The 23970-nt window shown below is 41.1% G+C and overlaps 2 protein-coding genes across 4 annotated transcripts in view; one reads left to right on the forward strand and one right to left on the reverse strand.

Moving 5' to 3' along the window:
• DNAJC13 (DnaJ heat shock protein family (Hsp40) member C13) overlaps positions 1–17633 on the forward strand; it is a 56319-nt gene extending 38686 nt beyond the window's left edge. For 2 of the 3 annotated variants that reach the window (XM_059476780.1, XM_059476789.1), the window contains 19 exons: positions 1427–1501; positions 1706–1825; positions 3090–3269; positions 3621–3788; positions 4406–4519; positions 4846–4962; positions 5484–5661; positions 6734–6825; positions 7178–7277; positions 8150–8224; positions 8388–8500; positions 8921–9090; positions 9454–9496; positions 10446–10619; positions 11603–11782; positions 12031–12171; positions 12608–12751; positions 13563–13662; positions 16792–17633. In XM_059476780.1, coding sequence (XP_059332763.1) covers positions 1427–1501; positions 1706–1825; positions 3090–3269; positions 3621–3788; positions 4406–4519; positions 4846–4962; positions 5484–5661; positions 6734–6825; positions 7178–7277; positions 8150–8224; positions 8388–8500; positions 8921–9090; positions 9454–9496; positions 10446–10619; positions 11603–11782; positions 12031–12171; positions 12608–12751; positions 13563–13662; positions 16792–16889 — 2382 coding nt within the window. In that variant the 3' untranslated portion in view covers positions 16890–17633. Of the gene's footprint in view, positions 1–1426; positions 1502–1705; positions 1826–3089; positions 3270–3620; positions 3789–4405; positions 4520–4845; positions 4963–5483; positions 5662–6733; positions 6826–7177; positions 7278–8149; positions 8225–8387; positions 8501–8920; positions 9091–9453; positions 9497–10445; positions 10620–11602; positions 11783–12030; positions 12172–12607; positions 12752–13562; positions 13663–15302; positions 15415–16791 lie in introns of all 3 variants that reach the window. The other variant, XR_009418859.1, reaches the window with a different exon arrangement.
• Positions 17634–18569: 936 nt separating this feature from the next.
• Positions 18570–23970, reverse strand: part of ACAD11 (acyl-CoA dehydrogenase family member 11) — a 29067-nt gene continuing 23666 nt past the window's right edge. Inside the window, 6 exon segments of the mRNA XM_059483866.1 lie at positions 18570–18924; positions 19353–19462; positions 19856–19972; positions 21785–21939; positions 22466–22537; positions 22729–22814. Of these exon segments, the coding sequence (XP_059339849.1) occupies positions 18810–18924; positions 19353–19462; positions 19856–19972; positions 21785–21939; positions 22466–22537; positions 22729–22814 (655 nt within the window). The 3' untranslated portion in view covers positions 18570–18809.

Consider the following 23970-nt stretch of genomic DNA (forward strand, 5'->3'; position numbering starts at 1 on the left):
ATATGTAAAGAAAAGTGTTGAAATGCATGCTTTTAGTCTTAACTTTTCCATAGCTAGAAATCTTAGATCCTCAATGCCTGGGAAATCAGATGTAATTGAGAATCACTTTTGGTCCTGAGACACCTGTTATTCTTAACATATCAGATATTCTGGATACAGTAGGAGAAACATCTTGCAGAATATACCCTTTTCTAGACCTAGGCTTGTCTATTGAACTGTGTGTAAACAAGCTACATACAAGGTTTCTCTACTCCTTTACAGAACTGCTGCATTTTTTATGTGAAAGAATAGATAAATGTGAACAAGTCACTTGAGCAGAATGCCTTTTCATTGCACATATTACAGTATTAGAACCATGTGGGTTGGAAAAGATGCTGAAGATAGAGTCCAACTGTTAATCCCCACACTGACAAGTCCCACTAAATCATATCCTCATGCCTTTTTAATTACCTTCAGGGATGGCAACTCAGCCACTTCCTTTGGCAGCCTGTTCCAGTGCTTGACCACCTTTTCAGTGAAGAAATTTTTTCTAATATCCAATCTAAACCTTCCCTGGCACAACATGAGGCCATTTCTCCTTGTCCTTTTGTTTCTTGGGAAATTAGACCAATCCCCACCTTGCTGCAGCCTCCTTTTGGGTGCTTTACAGAGTGATGAGGTCTCTCCTTAGCCTACTTTTCTGAAGGCTAAACAACCCCTACTGCCTCAGTTCCTCCTTATCAGATTTGCACTCTAGAACCTTCCCCACTCTGTTGCCCTTCTCTGGACATTCTCCAGCACCTCAATCTCTTTCTCATAGAGAGGCCCCAAAACTGAGCACAGCATTCAAGGTGCAGCCTCACCAGTGCTGAGTATAGGGGGACAATCACTGTGCTGGCCCTGCTGGCCACGCTGTTGCTGATCCAGGCCAGGATGCCCTTGGCTGCCTTGGCCTCCTGGGCACACCCTGGCCCATGTTCAGTGGCTGTTGAGCAGCACCCCCAGCTCCTCTTCTGCCAGGCAGCTTTCCAGCCACTCTGCCCCCAGCCTGTAGTACGGCATGGGGTTGTTGTGACCCCAGTGCCAGACCCAGCACTTCACCTTGTTGAACCTCACACAGCTAGCCTTGGTCCATTGGTCCAGCCTATCCAGATCCCTCTGTAGAGCCTTCCTGCCCTCCAGGAGATCCACACTCCCACACAGCTTAGTGTCATGTGTGCACTGACTGAGGTATTAGCTCACATGTGAGAAGACTGTCAGCTCTTAAAGCATCATTACTAGTACTTACAAGGAATTTTGCACTACATACCACTTATGCAGGCAGCAGATTTTTGTCAAATGCTTCCTTTCAGCCATTACAAATGACTTTACCAGCTAATGTTTTGGTTTTGCTGGCTTTTACCCCTTTTTGTTGTGGCTGAATTTGTGCATCATCCAATCCTCACAGGTATTGCAAGAGGCATTTAATCGTTGTGTAGCAGTCTTGACTCGATCTAGCAAGCCAGATGATATGTCTGTACAGGTGAGTTTAAAGCAGCAGCTTTAACTGAGTCTATGGTCTTCTCAGAAAATTGCACTATGTATATATATGTATAATATGATAATAAACACAAATGTGTGTGTATAGATAATAAAAACATTGATCTAGTATTGTACATATAAAAAATACAATTGTAAATATGCATTTTTCCTCCTCTTGGAACCAATAAAACATTGTGTTTTGTAGGTATGTGGATACATTAGTAAGTGTTATAGTGTTGCAGCTCAGTTTGAGGACTGCAGAGAGAAGATTACAGAAATGCCTAACATAATTAAGGACCTCTGTAGACTACTGTATTATGGCAAGGTGAGTGCTTCTTTCCTTTGTCCAAATGGATGTTTAACTGTTAAATGTTTAGGGGAATATTCTGGTTTTTGGGCAGATAAGACAGTCATGGAATCATAGATTGGTTTGTGTTGGAAGAGACATTAAGTTCTTTTAATTCCAGTTCCCCTGCCATGGTCAGGGACACCTTTCACTAGACCAAATTGCCTAGAGCTGCATCCAAACCTGGCCTTGAACACTGCCAGGGATGGGGCATTCACAGTTTCTCTGGGCAATCTGTTCCAGTGGCTCACCACCCTCACAGTAAAGAATACTTCCTAACGTCTGGTCTAAACCTACTTTCTCTGTTTGAAGCCTTTTCCCCATTGTCATGTCACTCCATACAGTTGTAGATAGTCACTCTCCCTCTTTTGTGCAGGCTCCCTTCAGGTACTTGAGGGCCCAATTAGGTCACCTTGAAGCCTTCTCTTTTCTAGAGTGAGCAAACCCAATTCTCTCAGCCTTTCCTCATAGTTGGAGTGCCTGGTCAAACCCTTCTGTAAGATCCCAGCAAATCATGAGTTACAGAACTCAATTGCCTTGTTTCAATGCTTGCATTTGAATCCATTTAAACTGTAGATTTAAACTGCAGCCCCTCTAAAAATTCAGCTACTTTTGCCTTTTAACTGGCACATTAGGCAGTTTGGCTTACTGTACCTAATTAGCAAATGTACTACAACTAAGCCTTGCATAAGCAGATAGACTCTAAAGTCAGCATAAACTATGGGAGCAATATTTAAGAAGTTTTCTTGCCATTTAGCTCTTTTGAACTTGCCTCATGTTATAAAAATAATTAATTTTGTCTGAATTAAGAAAGGAAAGCTTGTCTTTAACTTTTCATGTGGGGTGTGTGAAAATGTGAGACTAAAACCAGATTCTAGCAATTGACTGTATATGCTAGTGTGTTCTTTAGTCCCTACAGGACACGTGTATTGCCATAAAAAACTCTCCTGGCAATCTCTGCTGCATTTCTGAGTTGCTTTCCCAGCAGTTCATTAATGCTTCTTTCTAATCATATGAAATAACTTTTCAGGTACTCTTCCCTTTGAAAGATGCTGACTAATTAGCCGTGTTGTTGATTACCAATACTACAGCTGCAGAAATTATGTCTACTTCAGTCTTGTCTCTGGGTTGCTTGATAGTACTGCAGAATTAGCAAGTTTGGGCTTTTAAATCTTATATACAGAAACCAGTTGGCATTCTTTGGTTACAGACTTTAAGGCAAACTTCTTTTTTCTCCCCCCAGACCATACCACGAGTAGCTGCTTTAGGAGTAGAGTGTGTTAGCTCCTTTGCCTTAGATTACTGGCTACAAACACATTTGTTCCAAGCTGGAGTTCTGTGGTACTTACTGGGTTACCTCTTCAACTATGACTATACACTGGAGGAGAGCGGGATTCAGAAAAGTGAAGATTCAAACCACCAGGTAATGTTGCTGAGGTGCTGTCAACAATCAGTGGCTGTTGTTTGCCATCTCTTACTAAGAGACCAAGTGTATTCAAATATTTGTTAGAATCATTGAATAGCACGAAGAGTAACATCAACAGAAAGTTTTAGAAGGGATTTTTTTGTAAAGTGATGAGTACTCTTTGAGTGTTTTTTTTTATTGTTGTTGGTTTTGTTTTTTAAAGCATTGAACTGTTAAAGCTGCCAAAGCCCATGATTTCTAATGGACTTCGTGCAAGACACTTTTAATCTACATCAAACAGTATAAAAGTAAATTTTTGCTATCAGAAGAAAGCTCTAGGTTTTCTCAAACTGTCTCCACATTTTTCAGGAGGTAGCAAATAGCCTTGCTAAGCTCAGTCTCCTGGCCCTGAGTCGCCTTGGAGGGTATCTTTCTGATGAACAAGCTACTCCTGAAAACCCAGCAATCAGGAAAAGCTTGGCTGGAATGTTGACACCCTACATTGCAAGAAAACTTGCTGTGGTCAGTCCTACTGAGGTAAGCATCTGTTGGCCAAAACTTTCTCTAGTGATTTATAAAAGGAGCAGCTGGTCACTTGTAAAACACTGAAATCTCTTTGACCAAATTGATACTGAGAACAGCAGTGTGATTTTTATTTGCAGTTGAGGTAACTGCAGGGAAAAGAAACTGATTGAGCCTCAAGCACTATGGACAGGAACAGTGCTTTATAGACTAATTTTTGCAAAACAAATACAGGAACAAAAAAGTGGAGTTAATTGTTCAAGGCTTAAGGACATATTGATGATGGAGAGCAAAGGTTAAGTTTAACTTTTAAAAAGTGGTGCCAAGGAAGTCATCTGTAAAGAGATACTGCAGGTAGTTGCTGCTCACTGTCAAAAATGATGGAGAATCTGAAGTAAGTGTGTCTAAGAGCAGAACAAACAGAAAATTAAAATTTAGATTGCACTTTACCACATAACTTGCACATGCTGTTTTTTCTGTATGTTTTTCCTATATGGGAAGTTTCCTACTTTAAATTTACTTGTGTAATTAGTCTAGCTGTTAATGAGATTACCATGAAACATGCTGATTATTGTGTAAAACGGTCCAAAATTGTTGTAAATGTGTTACATTGTGTAAATTCCTTTTCTTAGACTCTGAAGATGCTTAACAGTAACACAGAGAACCCCTACTTGATCTGGAACAACGGGACACGAGCTGAATTAATTGAGTTTTTGGAATCTCAGCAAGAAAGCATGATTAAGAGAGTAAGATATTCTTTACTTTAAATCTCAGTACTATTTTTTAAAAAAACTGTTTTGTGTTTTTCTATATACTCTAGGGATGCAAGTGTATGGTTAATACAAGTATCCATTGTTGTCTACCCCAAAGTCACTTTCTTCATTCTGTAGTTTTTAAAAGAAAACAAAAAACCCTAAGATTTTGCTTGTTCATTTCGTGTTATGTTTCAGTCTGAGCTTCTGACTTGCTGAAGTTTTCTGTTCAAGTATTGCCTATTTCATGATAGGATTATAGCTTTATACTTCCTACAAGATTTTCTGTCTGAGCTTGTGCTGCTTATTTCTGCTTAAAGGGTGATTGTGACAAGAGCTATGGATCTGACTTTGTCTTCAGTGACCATGCAAAGGAACTTATTGTGGGAGAGGTTTTTGTTAGAGTCTACAATGAGGTCCCTACCTTCCAACTAGAGGTGAGATGTAGCTAAAAAATTTTCTGTTAAAACTAGTGTTTGGAATGCTACTTCTTCCTGTTTATCTGTCAGTGCAAACAGAATGGAGGAAATACAAAATGTTATGGAAATTTCCTTCAAGATCAGCATGTTATGAGAAAGCTCTTTACTGGAGCAGAATAAATTAAGAGACCAAGTCTGTCATCAGGATGTGCTTTTCAGATGTCTTAATGACTTCTCTCTACAAGCTTGTGATGCAGACACTTGGGTTGATTCAGTAATTCCAGGAGGAGCCTATTGCTTTACAGTCAATCTCTATGTATGGGCAAACACAGATCTGTTGGAGTAGTGCAGCTTTTTAAGTGTATATGTAGATAGAAATAGGGTTTGATGTGATCCAGGTGTTATAGTGATCATAGAGAAGATCTGCCTGTCTGGAAGAAAGGAATATGTGAAATGTAGAAGTTACTTGGATACAGTTTCTTGTACTGTGACTACTGTTGCACCACACAGCTAAAAATGCTGTCATCTCTGCTTCAAAGCTCCCTAAAGCATTTGCTGCAAGCCTCTTGGATTACGTAGGCTCACAAGCACAGTACCTCCATACGCTCATGGCGATAACTCAGACTGGGAAAGTGGAGTCCAATCAACATGGAGATCGCTTACGGAGAGTTGAAATGGCCCTGGAGGCTCTGAGAAACGTCATAAAACACAACCCAGGTAGGCTTAAAACTGAGCTTCCCCAGTATACTCTTCTGTGGGCAGCCTTAAAAACTCTGAAGCTCTGTAGTCTGTGTCTTCCAGTGAGAAAGAAGCTTTTTTTGCTTGCTGACAGACTTTAACATTGTTAGTAAGCCATATAAGCTTGCTGGTTTTTTCCCTTATCTGGAAAACACTGTCAGTAAATGTGGCAAAATTTTGGGTTAAATTCAAGCCTTATCTATTTTCATATCTGAATCATTAGATTTCAAATGTAATTCAATTCTGCTGTTGCTAGGAAGACTTAAACTTCTTGAAAGAAACTTTCTGTAATCCTTCAAAGAATCTTCAACTGTTTTTTAAACTTCCTTGCATCATAGAATCTTCCTTGAACTGAGTACTTTGTGCTAGTTAACCAAAATGGCACCTGTGTTAGGGTTGTAGTAAAGCAAGAGGAGAAGATGCTCTTGAGAGTGGGCAGCAAAGTTTAATGAGCAGACATCAATGTATAGAGTGGAAAAGCCTGAGATAAATGATTAGGATGTTTTCCTACTGTATTATATGCTACTTCTGAAAGCAAACCATGTTACTGTTGTGGCATCTAATAATAGCTGGTTGGGATGTTCTCCGTGCTTGCAATTATAAACCTGAAGGCAGCTGCTCCTGCTGGAGACAGCAAGCCTGCTCTGAGCTGGGGCATTCTGAAAGGGCAAGTGTCTTTGAAGACAATAGGTTTTGATTGTCAATGATAAATAAAATGACAGAATTTGTTTAGTTGTTTTATAAGAATGCAAGTAACTAGGTAGCCCAAGAATTACATCGCTTACTTTCCTTAGAGTGGGGAGTTACCCTCTTGTTTTTGAAAAATTATTGACCTGAAATTCTGTGGAAGCTAGATTAATAGAGAGGAGTCCATAATCTTCTAACTCTGTAGCAGGTGCTGTCCTGTATGAGCTATTGAAGCTTCTGTGGCTGACTACATGCAGCTCTGTAGTCTGTAACACCTCTCTGTACAGTGAAATATGGGCATGGGAATTGGTCTTCAGTGAATGCTTTGGCTGGCATGGAGAGTAACTTATTTGGTCTCTTGCAGGTTCTGAGTGTGAATGCATAGGGCACTTTAAGTTGATATTCTCCCTTCTGCGTGTTCATGGAGCTGGCCTGGTGCAGCAGTTGGCTCTGGAGGTAAAAACCAAACCAACCAAAAAACAAACCAACCCCCACAAACTCCCAACCTTCCTGTCTGGATGCTTTATGTAATCACCATAAACAAACCTGATTGTGTAGCTGTTAGAGTAGCATCTAAAAATGCTAAGATTGGGGTTCCAAGGTGTCAGTTCCTCCTTGGAGGAACATGTGTCATGCATGTGTCTTTGCATCCTTCTTGCCTGAAGTGACAAAACAATTTGGTGGCAGGAATAAATGTTGTAAATATCAGTTCTGGTGGCCAGTGAATTGGCTGACTTCATACACTGGGTTTTCTGAAGTGTCTGAATAGCTGAAGCATAATCAAGTGCTGTTTCTGATCTTTTTGCAGGTAGTGAACATAGTAACAAGTAATCAAGAATGTGTTAACAACATTGCTGAGGCAATGGTCCTTGCCAACTTACTGGCACTCCTGCATTCCTTACCTTCAAGTAGGTACCATAGGATTCTCCATCTTGCAAGGGAAAGGGTTTCCAACTCAGGAATTTATAAGAATGCAGCTGAAATTAGCTCTGAGTTTTAGGTTACAATGGTCTTGTTAGCTTTATAAGATAGAGAGCTGGATTATGAATAGAAGCTACAGTAAGAACACCTATATATTGGAACAAAGCTTTCCTCAGGCTTCCCAGCTGTTGCTGTGCTCCATTCCAGTTGCTCAGCTATTAATGAGAGCAGTAAAGACAGTACTGCAATACATCCTCAGTGAAGCATGGTGTTTCTATGCCCAGTCCTTTCTTTAGCTATCAGTTATTCCCTTGCTAGATAAGAAAAGCAGAGCTACCAAACAGGAATCACCATTTTTTTTTTAAGAAGATGACAGGAAGCAGGAATGGAAATAGATAATTTTTTTAAACAGAAGGAAAATTTAGACCATCTCTGTCATCACAGGCCCTGTGATATACTAAGTCACTTCTGTCAGCTGATTTAGACATTAGTGACTATCATATCCAAAGGATGGATTACAAAAATGTTGTGTATGACCAGTTTTTTGTCTTAAATGTGTGACCTGAAACATAGAAAATACAGATACTCTGATTACTTCTGAATTGTGTAGTGTTCCATGGACAAATTATTCCTGGGAATTTAGCTAATTAGCATCTAATTAAGAAGTTATGCTGTATTGGAATGTGGGATTGATTTGACATTCCTTAACTAATGTAATGTAGGCAGAAATCCCTAAGCTTGTAATTTTCTGAAGCTTTATTGCAGTTTTGATACAGTTTTCTGTTGAGATCAGTTACATTTATCTTCCCTTCTCCATTCTCTGTGACACAAAGTTCTTAAATGCTCTTTATTTTGACAGGTCGGCAGCTTGTCCTTGAAACTTTGTATGCTCTGACATCTAGCACAAAAATAATTAAAGAGGCCATGGCAAAAGGTACAGTACTACACAGAAAGCAAATGTTTCTTCAACAATGGGCTTAAAGTGCATGGAGTGGCCACTCTTCCCTTTAAAATAATCAGTGTGGAATTGGAGATTTTCTACTACTTGTGACCAGAAAAATATACTAAATTGGATGCTCCCTATCTCTTTGTTACAGGTGCTTTGATCTACTTATTAGATATGTTTTGCAACTCAACTCATCCACAGGTCCGAGCCCAAACGGCAGAGCTTTTTGCTAAAATGACTGCAGATAAGCTGGTGGGTCCAAAGGTAAGAATCTTAACAGCTCATGTTGGAACTTTTTCTTGATATTACCTGCATCTTTCTAAAGGTGAGCAAAAAAATCCTCTTCTGTGTCTGAAAGACTCATGTAAGGAGCAATAAGGCTTTTTCAAAATTTAACTTCTAATCTGTGATCAGACTTCTAGAAACTGTTGTATGTACAGTAACTTGTATAAGCAGTTTGGTTTCCATTTGTAATGACTTTACAGTAGAGACCTAGATTTCAGTGTCACTGGCTATTGCTATTTGAAATGATGGCACTATTTTATTTTGTGGTATTGTAGTCTAGCACTTGGTAATTCTTGCATTAAAGACAGTTGGACATTGTAGAGTTTTCTATTTCTGTGAGCTTGTCCTGTCAGTTAGTCATATGATAGACTAAGTGTCATTTATGTTCATCCCTTCTAGGTTAGAATCACTCTAATGAAATTTTTACCTGGAGTCTTCATGGATGCCATGAGAGACAACCCTGAAGCTGCTGTTCATATCTTTGAGGGAACCCATGAAAATCCAGAATTAATTTGGAATGACAGCTCCAGAGAGAAAGTATCAACAACAGTTCGAGAAATGATGCTTGAGTACGTGGAAACCTTCTGACTCGGTTATCTTTAACTGAGACACTCTTTGGCAGTGAACCAGAGTAGCTGTAGAACTGTGAGACAGAGCTCTGCCTCTAAAAAGTAGAATTCTTGCAAGCCAGACTTCAGTGAAATAAACTTGTTCATTGTTTATGTACTGTACCAGTAAGTCAGTGATGCAGGTGCAGTTTGTGCACAGTCCAGATATTTGCTCACTGCAGTAGGATTTGGAGGGATACAATGGGGGTAGAACGGAGCTTAGGAACTAGAGCTGCTGCACAATGATGGAGGGAGACTAAGGTGTCATGTAGAGAAGACAACTGCTTCATTTACTGCTCATTAAAACTTACTTTCTTTTTAAAGGCACTTTAAACTTCAGAGGGACAACCCTGACACTAACTGGAAGGTAAAAGTATATTGTTTCTGCTTTGGGTGTGTCCAGGGAGGCTGTAAGCCACATGATAATAGATGCTTGTATTGGACTCTAACAGGCTTTTTTCTTAAAGTACTAACAGGAGTTCACTGCTGTGCTGTAAACATAATTGTTCATAACTGAGAACAGAAGTGGTTTAATGTTGAATTGATGCTATTGTTACTAGCTTGCAGCTTGAAATGAGACACTTATAGATAAAACCACTGTCAGCGTACTCTGAACATTTTGATAGTTTAGGTGATTCTAAAACTCATCAAAAGTCAGCAACAAAGGAGAATATTGAGACATCACTGGCTTGCTGGAAAAAGTCCTGTCACTACATAGCCATAGTAAACCTGTTCTTGGTAAATGTGAAGTAACTTTAGTAAGTCACTGGGTCTCAAAAAATATTCGAGTCCTTAAGCCATTCCCTTGCATCAGTCCCATCAATGAGGTGTTTCAGCATGTAGTGATTCCCAGTATCTGTGAAAAGCTAGACATTACTTCCTTCCAACAGCCCTCTAATTCAACATTAAACCAGTTTCTGAACACATCATAATGTCTATTTTGATCCAGATGAAAACTGGGAACTTCCCTGGAGTGATGGTGAGAAATCTTTCCCTGAAGTGTGCAAGGAAGGAAAGAGCTGTTGTATCATCAGCCTCATTGCTGGTGCTTCTCTTGGACTAGGGTTTGCCACTGTTGCAGTTGTAGGTTCAGTTAATTGTGTTCTTTGAAAGAAAAGTTCACTGTAGTGGTCCTGCCTGCACTGCACTGTTCTTTCTGCTGTCACTTCTTACCTCATGTTCTTTCAAGATGAAGGGTTTGTTGGCTTGCACAGCTCTGTTTCGGAGAATACAGTTAGTGACCCTGCCCACTTAGAGAAACAATTTTAGGTCTCTCAAATACTCTTGTCAATAACTTCTACTTTACAATTCAACAGCTGCCTGAAGACTTTGCTGTGGTGTATGGTGAGGCAGAAGGTGAACTTTCAGTGGGGGGAGTCTTCCTCAGGATTTTTATTGCCCAGCCGGCCTGGGTTTTACGGAAACCAAGAGAATTTCTCATTGCACTATTGGAAAAGTTTACTGAACTACTGGAGAAAAATAACCCCCATGTAAGATGATTTTTTTTCTGATTCTGTGCTTTGAATTTGTTTAGCATTCTTAAGTTTTTAGTCTTTTCGTTTCTGATAAGCTTAGATTCTCACATTTTATTCCCATCATAAATGGGGCTTTCTGTCTGCTTTCTGACTCTCTCTAAAAGTGTGCTGATATGTTTAGGCAACTTTTGAACATGAGTCAAGGTTTTTAAAGTTCCTGAAGCCATAGAATTAGCTTCAGTTAAGTCTTAGATACTTACTTTGTGCTAGAGATGAGGCTTAACAAATGAAGTGTCTTTTAATTATTCCATGACTGACCGACCTAAAAAAATGGCACTTGTTCTACATCACCTAAAAATTTTCTGTTCTTGAGACTTTTGTTGTCCTTCTGCAACACTAAGTTCCCACTCTGGTATAAATTATGTGACTACGGCTGCCACCTTAGTGTAATGAGTACAGCAAATGTGTTGCAGTTTAAAAATTAATTTTTAAACAGTGTTCAGACAGATTCTGTGTCAGACTTGCGGGATGGAAGCTAACTAGCATGTTGAATAAAACAGGCACCTTTATTACAAAGATGTGACAGCAGATTGTAGAGGCAGGCAGAATACACAGAGTATGATGAGTGCTTCTGCACAGACTTGCAGAATCCTTTAGGAATTCAGGTGGTCACCTGAACATCCATGCTATCAGTGCTTCCACCTAGCACCTTAGCCAGATACACTGGATTCTCAATACATTAGAAATACTGCTTAGGAATTCCTGTGTGATCTGTCTTTGTGGAACTAGTGAATGTTTGCCACTATTGGAGCTGATAATCATGTTCTTCACTTTTGTTTTAACAGTTTGAGAGCAAAATGATATACAAGCATTAAGGCAAAAAAATATAATGCAAAGCAAGTGAGAAATGTTGTTATTATGATGATACATAAGGCTTTACTTTTTCTTATGTAAGTTTTTACAACTTACATTTTCTGTTGATTTTCAATTTTCTGCAGGGGGAAACTTTAGAAACCATTACCACAGCAACTGTGTGCCTGTTCAGTGCCCAGCCTCAGCTAGCTGATCAAGTTCCTCCTCTTGGTCATCTTCACAAGATAATCCAGGCTATGAATCACAAGAACAATGCCATTCCTAAAAGTGCCATTCGTGTCATGCACATATTGTCAGACAATGAGGTACTGAATCATTTAAATGCTTGAGGGGAGAAAAGCATAGCTGGAGGTACTTGTATTGTTTAGTAGTGTTCCTAAAAGGACTATTCTAACTGTAAGTATGGTGTTGCAAGTGAGCAGGGACCTATAGCTAATTAATGGAGAATTGCTAGATCAAACACTGAGAAATGTGTGGTGTTGGCTGACCATACCTGCAATAACCATTAATCTTGGCACAAAGTAGAGTCCTCAGGATGTTTCTCTCTCTACAGCTTTGTGTTAGAGCGATGGCATCACTGGAGACCATTGGCCCTCTCATGAATGGAATGAAGAAGAGATCGGATGTGGTTGGGATAGCCTGTGAAACACTGAATCGAATGTTTCAGAAGGAACAAACTGACTTAGTAGCCCAAGTAAGTAGTACAATCTCAGACTGTAGAAATGTGGTGTATTTAAACTGTTCAACTTAAATGGCATCTGGGGAGCCTCCTGGACACTTAACTAATGTGCTTTTCTTGTTGGAAAAGTGTTTTGTCTAAAAAGCAGACCTGTTCAAGGATGTTACCTGAGCATTGAAGCTTAATGCACAGGGTAGTGTTGTGTCCTCTGAGAAAGTGAAGTGGAATGCCAACTAATTCAACTGAGTTTACACCTAGATAGAGCAGAATTGCTGGACAGTATCTTTGCTTTTTCTTGTTTGTATTCATACAGCTCAGGAAAAATGGACTCATCTTGGCATTTGTAGTAATAGCTGTTGGCACTTCTGGTTCACACTAATGCTAGTGATATCAAAATTCTGTATGGAACTTCCTGTCTCTGTTAAGACAACTCATTTGGGTATGTTTGCAGGCTTTGAAAGCAGATTTGGTCCCTTATCTTCTGAAGCTGCTTGAAGGTGTTGGTCTTGAGACCCTGGAGAGCCCATCTGCAACAAAAGCTCAGATTGTTAAGACTCTGAAATCCATGTCTCGTAGCCTGCAGTATGGGGAACAGGTGAGTACTCACAAGTCCTTGTCTGGGCTTTGACACTTGGTAGGTGTGTACCAAACTCTGAACATCCCTTTTTTAATCTTCTGGCTGTCATGTACATCATTCCACCTAAAGTGTTAGCGCACTGCCACTGCAAAATGATTATGGTTTGGAATTTCTTCACCTCTTGCTTGTGGAGAAGTCGTTGGTTCAATGCATGTGAAGACCACTAATAAAAAAGACAAATTCCAAGTGCAGAAATGTTCTATGAGCTGGTTGTCTTTAACTCTGACAACTCTTCAGAACTTGTGTTATAAACGTAAATTTCTCTTCTGTTTTTTAAATAAATACATAAGTGCAGCAGCATTATGGATATATATCTAAGTAAATTTGTCCCAGTAACTGTGCTAGTTCTTAATGCCTTCCTCTTACCCTTTTGTTGAAAGCTTTCTCAAGGGGAGGAAACTTTGAATAGTCTTTCTTCCAAGTAGTCCTTATCTTGCTCTAGTACAGGAAAAGTCCTATTCTCCCTCAGCTGTCAGTGAGTGGCAAGGGCAGCTTCTAGGCTTGTTTTTCCTTGTCACCTTTCTGGGGAACAAAGGATAAAGTGAAGCTACTGAGTAACTTCTTTTGAGCATTGTGTTCAGCTGCACAATTCACATGGAAAAGCAAGTCTCCTTGGAAATGTGCACAAATTCCATATTGCAGCCTAAACTACTGCCACATTCTTTGGTGTAATCCCTTCAGAATGGTTTGGCAATAGAAAATGGGTTTGTTTGCCTAGAACATGACAAATGGCACTTGCTCACTCTGTTTATCTCTTCAAATATTGCAGGTAAATGAAATTCTGTCCCGTTCTTCTGTTTGGAGTGCCTTCAAGGATCAGAAACACGACTTGTTCATTTCTGATACACAAACATCAGGATACCTCACAGGTTAGCAACTCTTTCCTGTTTATGTTCTGAATTATACTGAACTGTTACTTAATTGTCACACTGGACTCTGGAGTTACTGTTTATCCCCAGGATCTAGTGCCATCATGTGGTCTGAACAGTCAGTGCTGTAAAAATACAGTAAGTTTTTAAAACACTTACTAAAAGGTAAACTTCTTGCTGGTTGAGAATTAATTTCTCTGCATAGTCTTTACTGTACATACTTAGCAACAGGATCTCGGCACTGGCAAGACTTGCAAGTACTCTGTAGTGATAGAGCAGAGATGTAATTGAAACTGATGAATGACAATAGCTTTCCATGCTTTCTTAGAATCAGTCTACTTCAGTTCTAGAACCTGTCTATATCAGTTAGCTGGGTGAATTAACACAACTTCAGGGTTAGGCAGGTAGTTGTACTGTTGGAAAAGTTGGAATGCTAATAGGTTGGAGTACGAGGCTATGTTCCAGCCAGAATCAGTGGCCTGACAGGGTGGCCTCGTGCCTGTACGTGGAGCTTGCAGCATTTGCTTCACTGCTGCAGTGATGCACCTTGGGTGGCTCCCCTGCTGGTGCCACCAAGATTGAAATGGCACTTCAGGTGCACCCCAGCCCTGCTGGTAGTGAAGTGCATTTTAGCTGTGTGTGCTGTGCACTGTGTGCAGAGTAAGGTTGGCAACTGAGGGAACTTCCTTGCATGGTGCAGACGTAATCCCAGATCAGTATGTCACTGCAAATCTGCTCCTGTTCTTCCTTCACTTGAGCACTTGACAGACACAGTATCACAGTCCAAAACATCACTATCACATAAAATATTTTCAGATGTAGCAAATAATGGCATTGCAGCAAACTGTCTGCAAGCTTCTGACTCCTCAGTAGCCATCAGCTGAACAAATGCTTGGTCTTAAAAGCTTTGCCTCACAGGTGAGGTTTTAAAGTCCTTTGTGACAAGCCAGTGTGGACACAGCTATGTGCCACAAGGAACTTTCTCATCTAACCCAATTTAGGAATCTTGATAAAGCTTTTGAGTATAACTGAACTAATGAGGTGTAAATCAGATGGCCAAAGTTTTACTGCAAGTACTAGCATGTATTTTGAGTCTTTCAAGTCAGGAACTACACCTTCTAGAAGTGGTTGCTTGTATTTTGAGAGTAGCTATTGGAACACTTGATGTATTTTTTTCACACAGGGCTCTGCGCTTTAGCGCTGAACCGGGGTTTTCTGGTTTTGTATTGTTTAATACCAGTTTGACAACACTGGAACTGATTCAGTTTGTATTTAATTTCCTTGGTATTTTCATAAATACTATAAATTTAAATTTCATAAATGCTATAAATTTAGGAATAGGAAGAAAATGCTGATTGATTATTGGCCAAGAACTGAAACTATATCAGATGTGGTCAGGCTTGAGACTGGGGGCAATACAGTTTTCCAATGGCCTTAAGGCCCATGCTGCTTTTAAACTGCCTAATGTTTAAGTGCTTGCCAATGTAGAATGAAGGTGCTGTACAAATGCAAAGTGTAGATGGAAACCAAGCTTTATTTTTAACCTCTCTTATCTTGTATTCTGCCTTATGTCTTGCTTCAAATTGCTTTGCTATTTGCACTTCCCTTGAAACTTCCCTTGCTTATTTCTCTTCCCTCAGGTGTCTCTTCTCCTTCCCTTCTAACTGGCAGCAGTCCCCTTCACCTGAGAAGTGGGCTTTAGATCTGCTGTGTCAGGCAGCTTGCTAACTTCTGTGTAGCTCTCTAAAGCAGGTAGATACCACCTCGCAGAACGCACGCTGCGCTCGCTGCATTCCGAGTTACAGATGCATGTCCTAGAGCTGTACAAATGCCCAGCACCGACACACCACACTGACACCTGCACTGGCTGCTACTTGCTGGTGCTACACAGGAATTCGGCTTTGGAACTGTGTTAGGATTCCTCCATAATGGAAGAGCTTGAGGCACGAGATAACTACGGGGAATTTTTGCACTAGGATGGGTAGCAGTGGGTGTGACACTTGGCAGGTTCCACTGATGGGCTGGCAAGGAGAGGTCCCCTCCTGCAGCCAGAGGGCTTTTTATTGCCAGAGGCACTGCTTGCTTTGCTCTCTGCCTCATAGAAGTCGTGTGGGACTGTTTGCAGGAAGACCAACCACGCTCTGATGTTCTGGCTGAAGTAGGAGAAAGGAGGGTGGGGCAAGAAAGAATAGTAAATTTGGGAGAACTCAGTGAGAATGGCTTAAAGGGGAAGAGTAGAGGACCCAGCAGAACTTAATATGTTGAATATTGGCAGTGTAGGCTGGAGGTCTGAGACCAAATTGATCGCTGTATTGGTGCAGGAACATTCTGTGAGTGATCAGTTTTCTAGTCGCTAATATGATAAAAATTACTGTTAAAACACTTCATGCTGAAACCTAAATTTTTATTGCATTTGTTGAAAGTTTCAATATGACTAAATTTTTAATTCCAGGCTTTAATTCCAGGGAGAGGGGCTTTGCCTGCAGGGCAAAGCTGATTGCTCCTATTATAATCAACATAGAAACTTAGTAATGGTGTGAGTCCTGCATCTCCAGTATAGAATTTCTGTATCCCAAGAATGCTGTCACTTTATTCCAACTGAAGGCACAAAATGCTGGCTAGACAAGCTTTAGGCAGTTCTGTTTCTTCATGGGGCAGCCCATTGGGCTTCCTGGAACTGTGCAGCTGGGAAAAACCTTTAAAACACTGAAAAGATACACAAGGAGCCCAATAGTTGAACACATGCCTGAACTGACTTTAATTCCATGGCAGGGCCTTTCTTTAGCAAAGGAATGCCATCCCTGCTTTACTGTTGCTTCCACGATGGAAGGTGAGACGGGTAATGCAGGTGGTTGGGGTTCTTTTTCACTTATTTGGCATATCAGAATAAAAAAAACCTGAGCAAGCCCAAAAATGGTCCCCACAAGCTATTCCACTTGGTAGACTAAGAAGTCTTAGTTTCTAGTGTTCCTAAATTTTAGAAAATCTAAAGAAAACTCTTAAATGTTCTTGTGTAAGGTGTCTGGTTGGCTCAGATGATGTATCTGAGTGTTACCAGAGGGGAATAAAGCTGCTCAGTCACCCAGTAGAAGGAGAACTAATCCCCAGTATTTGTTTTCCTCCTGAAAGGCCCTGGAGTTGCTGGTTACCTCACTGCAGGGACGACATCATCCGTAATGCCCAACGTACCACCCCCGGTAGACAACGAAGTGGGAGATGTCAGCTAAGGACTGGAAATCCTTGTGGAAGAGACAAAGGCAGACTGGCCAGTGATGAGGAACAGCACTTTCCTCCAATACATTGAAGTGAACTTACTGCCTTGCCAGGTGTTTATGACAGTGTTATTCCTTTTTTCTATGACTTTTTTTTCTAGGAAAAGTCAGTGATTCTAACTTCCACACTGTAACACAAGAAAGCACTCTGTGGATCAGCTGAAATGGGTACACAAGAATTTTTTCTTGTTGTACATAAGCACATTTTGTTCCTTTATATTTGTTTACAAGACTGTGAATCAAACTTTCCTAGTTTTTATATTTTCTGAATTAGCATGACTGGAGTTGAGCTACAGTCTAGAGGAATTGGGCTAAAATAACTTTGACCTCACCGACCCCACTAAAAGGGCATCCCTTCATTTCTCAGTCTGATGTGATCACTTCCATTGAACATGACCTGAAAGGGTTTGTTCCTGCACCAGTTCACTCATGTCCTTAATCATTAACATTATCTTCTTCCTTGGATCAAACAGCATTAGACATTTGTATGTATAACTGGCTTGACCAAATTGATGAAGCTTCAGCAAAAAAACCTTAAAAAGTTGACATGTTATGTAAGAAATTAGTGTAATTGTGAAATGTTCTATACATTATCCAGTATATAAAAACTTTCTATATTGAGTGTACATTATACAGATCATTCATATGTACATAGAATTTTAAAATAAAGGGAATTAAGAGCCTTGTTAATGAGATAAAGGTGGTATTCTTGTCTAGTTGTTCATTGACAGTGAGAGAAATGAGGGCAGTCCAAGACCCTAACTGGAACGTGGCAAAATGTGATGCTGGGCATTCTTGGTTGAAAAAACACTTTGTGCAGGTTTTGACAGCCTAGAGCAGAACTCCTGAACCATATGTAGTAGTGCAGGTGGTTTTATAGTTGAAGTGCATTTCAGCCACTGACCTGCTGACACTCTCAACTTCCTGGAAAACATTCTTGGCAGGAAGCAAGAGGAAATGAAGGTGGATGGAAATGTAAACGAGAATTACTCATTATAATCTTGGTTTTAAGTATCATGAGGTAAGGAACTTCATGGAATGCTTCTAGTTCTAGGTACCCTGCCACTGTACCCTGAGTGACCACTGCAGCTGTGGCTGGACACCCTGAGGCGAGCGCTCGGCTCTGGGCTCAAGGACAGAACTGGCACAGCCTCATCCTGAGGACTGAGCCAAGCCCAGGGTGATCTCTGCAGGCTCCAACAGGAAGGAGCTTGGAGGGGGGAGTTTGTTTGTTCATGCAAACAGTAAACCCTTGTGTCCTTAACTTCACTGCCCTTAAGTTACCAGCCCTGTGTAAGCTGAGAAGTGATTATCCTAACTCCAGGAATCATTCCAGTCTCCAGCTTTCTGTGCTGCCCTGAGCCTCACTTGAATGGGGCTGGGGGCAGGACTGAGTGTAGTCTCAGTGACAAGGAAGGCAGCTGTGAGCAGGAACTGGGGAGCAGAGTTGGACTGCAACTGAGCTTTGGAAAAGAAAAAGCAAGATACTACCTCCAGTGTTTGTCAATTTAACAAATACAAAAGTTTAGCCTAGCTCTCAATAAATTAAATTGTGTGGCACTTCTGACTCAAAACTGCTTTGTCTACAATAAAAGGATAAAATGCTCTGATTCAGAACAAAGAAAGCACTTCAGGCCTGTTTGAAAATAGATTTTATTTAGTATTATAAAGACACCCAGATTAGTTATTGCCTGGTGTTCTGCAAATTCTTAAAAGCAAGCCCATAATTATTAAGTGTAATAAGTGAAAACAGTGAGAGAATTGCTTCCAGTTAGAATCAAGTTTTTGTGTTCATTCAGTTTTATCTTAGATACCATTATTACACTGAAACTTTTCCTTAATCTTCCCTCCATTAAAGAAGGCTTTATGCTGACATTAGATTTTTGCAGTGAGTTTCTTGGACTGATCAAGGAGCTCCCACCTTGCAATTGTTGAGAGATGAACTTCATCGGGCCCGTCTGCCAGGCGCAAGGTGCGTATGGACGCGAACCTGTGGGGGGAGAGCTGAGTTAGGCCTGGCCTCCTGCCCTGCCACAGCAGCCACACTGAGCTCTCAGCACTGCTTTTGCTGCCCTTTGGACACTCCTTGCTTGAAAAGTGCTGTCACAGGGAGACACTGCAGCAAAATCTTCCTGGCATGATTGAGGTGGGTGGGCTGGGAATTCAGAAGTTTCGCTTCTCCCCAGGGCCATAAGAGATAACACTAAGTTTTAGAAGCACATCCTCTTTACTGCTGATAAGAACTATTTTAGGCCCAGTGCCAGCTTTTATTTTTTGTAAGGCAACAATTGGTTTAACTTTTATAGCTTTAAGGGACATATACTATTATTTCATGCTGAGGTGAAACAGCATGTACTGGTGTTATAAATTATTATAAAAGAAATGCTTAGAATCTACAGGAAATCTCCTTTTACTCACATGAACGCCAAAGGAAAATCCTGAGAAACTCCAGCTCCACCACACACTTGAACTGCACAGTCAATCACTTTCAGTACAGCTCGTGGAACAACCACTTTGGTCATGGCTACCTGTGGTTAGAAGAACTCATGTTATCAGTAACAGTTTCATAAGCAAGTGAAAATATTTACCTAACGCTTCTATTGAATATTTGTATCTCTCAGTACATTCCTTCCTCTTGGGGTTGGATGAGAGCTCTGCTGTTCCCGTTGCAGGGGATGGTAAAACTGTTTACAGTCACTCCAAACTATCTTACTGTGTTGAGACAAGCAAGCAATGCTTGAACACATTCATCTCCACTTCTGACTAACTCCCCAATCTTCTGACAATTAAAAGCATATCTTAAGGCTCTTTTCAACATGGATTTATACTCTACACTTAGAATAATAGTGTTTAACAATATGTTTTACCTTGTCTTTTAACCAGCCGAATGCACAGGCATTGCATCAAAAAATAAAATTTACCTCTCTCCTTGCTCTTCTGTTGCCCAGCATGTCAATCTTGCGGGCTGTTTGCAGGGTGAGCAGGCGAGCCTGTTCTATGCTAAGACGGCATTCCGCAATCCAGTGGGCAACAACTTCCTGCAGATCCCAAAGCCAACACCAGGACATCAGTTAATGCCTCTGAGCCCCTCTTCCTCAGCATGTGCACGTTCAGCCAACCTACAGCCACTTGTGTGCAAACTAAAGCATATCTAAGATGAGGCATAATAAAGAAAACACTTGGCTAACAGAAATATTAAAGATAGGAAAAGAATTGCTCTGCCAGGAAACAAGAAAATGGAAAACCTGTGGATTCTGGCGCCTGATCAGACCCCACTGTGTGCTGGCCATTTTCCAGAAGCTCTTCCATGCCTGCTTTTTCCTTCCTCTTACCACGCCTCACAGCCTTCTCTCCATATGATAAGCCCCAGTGTATAGAAATAAGGGGGTGACAGGGGCGAGGAATTCCTTGTTTTGCTTAAACTGGTGCTGTGTGGTGCATGACACAGAGGCGAACAGCTGCAGGGTGGTGCCTGCTGCCTCTGACTGATGATAAATTAGTAACTGTCTGGATCCAAAGTGAAGTTATTATCTTGGCAGCCCTTCCCTGCTCTTCTTAGCTAATTCCCCCCTGCAGCCAACATACCACAGGAGAAACAAATATTTTTGATGCTTGTCAGTGCAAAAACTGTTTGGAGCCTGACCCAGCCTCCACTTCTAGGGCTGTGGATTTTGTAGGACACAAAAGCAAATGTGCAGCACATGCTTCAGTGCAGTCTGGAAGCTCAGCTTAGCTGGTCCCAGCAAAGGTGATCTGAACCTAGATGGAGTGTTCAGTTCTCTTCAGTCAGCAGCTCCTGGGGTCATAAATGATGGCCTGGGTGGGGGCAGGCACACTGGTACTCAGGGAAGCCACCAGCCTCACCTGGTCTTAGCCATCCTCACTGAAGGACCTGCATGGGCTCAGCAGCTGCCTCCAGGTGAGGCCTGTGGTTTCATCAAACATCACTGTTACTTCAGCCAGCTTCTGAGAGCCAGAGTGAGCCTCATGCACCTCTTACTCATTCTAGGTTATGGTGGTGAAGGGAAGTTGGGAAATTATATGACTGGAAATACAGATATGTAAAGTTGCTCCCTCTGGATCTGCACAATTTGCTACAATCTGTGCCAGATGCTAATTCAATTTCTTCTTTCCATTGCTTTTACTTGTGTTTTTTCCAATAAAGCTATCCTAGCTGTTGGGAAAATTTAAGGAACACTTGAAATGTGACAGACCAACTACCAAACTCTGATAGTTCTTCTACAAAGCAGACTGTCATATTTTTATTATTTTAGCAAGCTCTTGCTCATGAAACAGTATTTCAATCCTGAGCAAGATAAGAGCAAGGCTCTCCAATCTTCCCTTGATGTGGTCTGTACTTTCATAAGCAACTACAAATATTTGATCAAAGTAACATTTTCAGTGAAATTTAGACCCCTAAGTGTCTCCAGTGGTTCTGAATGGAGATAGCCAGGTGACAGAATGGATACACAAAAATGGTGAACTCAGATTGTAACAGAAGCATAAATTGCATGCCTGAAAAAATACCTGTCCAAACTGATCAAGAAAAGCAGAGAACAACACACAGTGAAAAAATCCACATTCAAATCCAGCAAAAGGTATCTAATTCATTGCATATTGCAAAGGGGAAAAAAAAAAAGAAAAAGATGCTGCAGATTCCGGTGAAAAATGGGAGCCTTGCAATGTGGTTTGTTTTTTTTTCCCTTTGCCACCCAAAGGTTTATGAATAGGAATTCAAGGTTAGGGCACAGCTGCTGCCATGTCCATTATCAGAGCCACAAGGCTGTGCTGGGCAGAAGAAAGGTCAGCGTGTGCAGTGTGTGCCCAGGGCCAGGAGGGAAGGTGCTTACGTGCTGATAGAGTTTCTTGCCGAAGGTCTGGCGCTGAGCCGCGCGCTGGCACAGGATCTCCAGAGCAGCCTCGGCCGCACCCAGTGACCGCATGCAGTGATGGATCCGGCCCGGCCCCAGCCGGCCCTGGGCGATCTCAAACCCCCTGCCCTCACCTGGTTGGAAAGAAAAACAGGCTCTGCAAACTGCCTCCTGGAAGGGTCCAAGGCTCCAAGCAGAAGGGACCCCATAGCAAAATAAAAGAAGCAGAGGGGAAATAGAAGAAATCAGGATCTCCACTAAGTGAGAGAGCAGAGTTCTCCCTGCAGGGGACCACAATGGTGGCCTGCTTGTTATTTCTTTTTCAGTTCTGCCAAGTACTGGCCGTGGAGTGCAGCACAACATTCTTTCTAAAAGTCTGTAAAGTCTGCAAGAGCTGGTTTTGGGGGAAGAACAGCACTTAAAGACTTCGCTTTGCTCTACCTCAAGGCAATGATTCTTGCATGACAGCCAGAGCTGCCCTGCTTCCTTCTGCTCTAAGGTACATTCAAACAGCAGGAAGGCTGCTAAAGGAAGAGTGGGCTCCCTCAACTGACCAGAGCTGTTTAAAATAACCAATGGTGATTCATGACACAAACCACTGTCTCATAAAGCTTGGTTCATTGTTGTATGTATTAAAAATAAATCAGTGCTGAAACTCACCCAGTATTATATTGGAGACAGGTACTCGCACATCATTGAAGTGTATCTCAAAATGTCCTCCATGGATCTCATCTACAAAGTTAGGAAACACAACAGCAGTGTAAAATGAAGGAGAATAAAAATACAGGCCTCCAGTTCCTAAGCCTTCTTCTATATACCCATTTTACTGATTTATTTCATACACAATATTTATTAGTGTAACTGCAGCTTCTGAGCCTGCTAATAAATTAAAACACATATAGCTGATAAATATGATCACCTACCCATGTAGCCAAACACTGAGAGAGGTCTTATCAGCTTCAGCCCTGGGGTGTCCATGGGAACAATAACCATACTGTGCTGCTTGTACCTGATCAAGACAAAAAAGCACAGTTACCTCTGAGCCTCCCTTCTGTCTGCCCCTTCTGCTTTTTTATTTTCCATCCTTAAATTAGGACTCACATAAAGCCAGTGCTGAGATTTATCTGTACCACCTGCACCATTCTGCCCACACAGTGAGTGGCTTCAACCCTTCTTGACCCACCAGTCAACAACTGAAAATGTATTAGTGGCACCTAACACACCATGACTGAGAAACTCCTGCTGCTGTCACTTCTGTGCACACAGTTCTGTATCACCCAATCAGTTTCTCCCCCTCTACCTTTCTGCTTTGTTCTCAAAACCAGTTTATCAGAATCACCATCTTGGCTTGCCTACAGCTTAGGAACGAGAAATCCATCCCCATGTTTACATTCCTTCAGAATACTTAGGTTTTAGTCACACAGAACTGGAGGTGATGCCCCAGGTCTCTAAATTCAGTCTCCAGTTCTAGCAAGTGGAGTGTCACATGATCCCCTACATTAAATTCTCTTCAGCTTCTAAGAGCTCAACAGATGCCACTGTCTGTATAACTTCTAGGCAAACCTTCCTGGGTGCTGTGTGCAAGTTACTGATTGCTTCTTGGTGGAAACCTAAAAACGTCAGATTATCCATGGAATTTGGGCTAAAATCCATCTTAGATATAAATGTCACAATTCTTTTGCATTACAAGCTGTGTGATGTTAATAGCACCAGGCATGGAGCATTTCATTCATTACTTGTATAAATTTTTGCAAAAGCTTGCAATTCGAGTTGAACGTGTTTGTGTCAAAGAAGAAGAGGTAAGGATCATATTTACACATACAGTAATAAAATGAGTAGGTCTGATTTAAGATGTGCAATGCTCTCTGCTTACACAGCTTCACCTTACCAACACCCCATGTTTCAGACTTAACTTTCTGTATCTACAGATACCTTTGTGGAAAACTTAATCAGTAACTTCAGGTCTCTGATGTGCCACTTCTACCCATTCTGATCAGGAAAGCTCTGAAAAGTTTTGTTTTTATTATATAAGCATTTTTATTTAATTCTTCCTGGTGTTAATTGTTTTATATCCTACACTTAGAAAATAAATTGTAAGCCAGAGTTGTTGGTTATTGATGCAGACTAAACAACTGATGCAGACTAAAATTTATGTGACCAAGATA

The sequence above is a fragment of the Ammospiza nelsoni genome, chromosome 1 (genome assembly GCF_027579445.1).
Source record: "Ammospiza nelsoni isolate bAmmNel1 chromosome 1, bAmmNel1.pri, whole genome shotgun sequence".
In the NCBI taxonomy this organism is placed as follows: Eukaryota; Metazoa; Chordata; class Aves; order Passeriformes; family Passerellidae; genus Ammospiza; species Ammospiza nelsoni.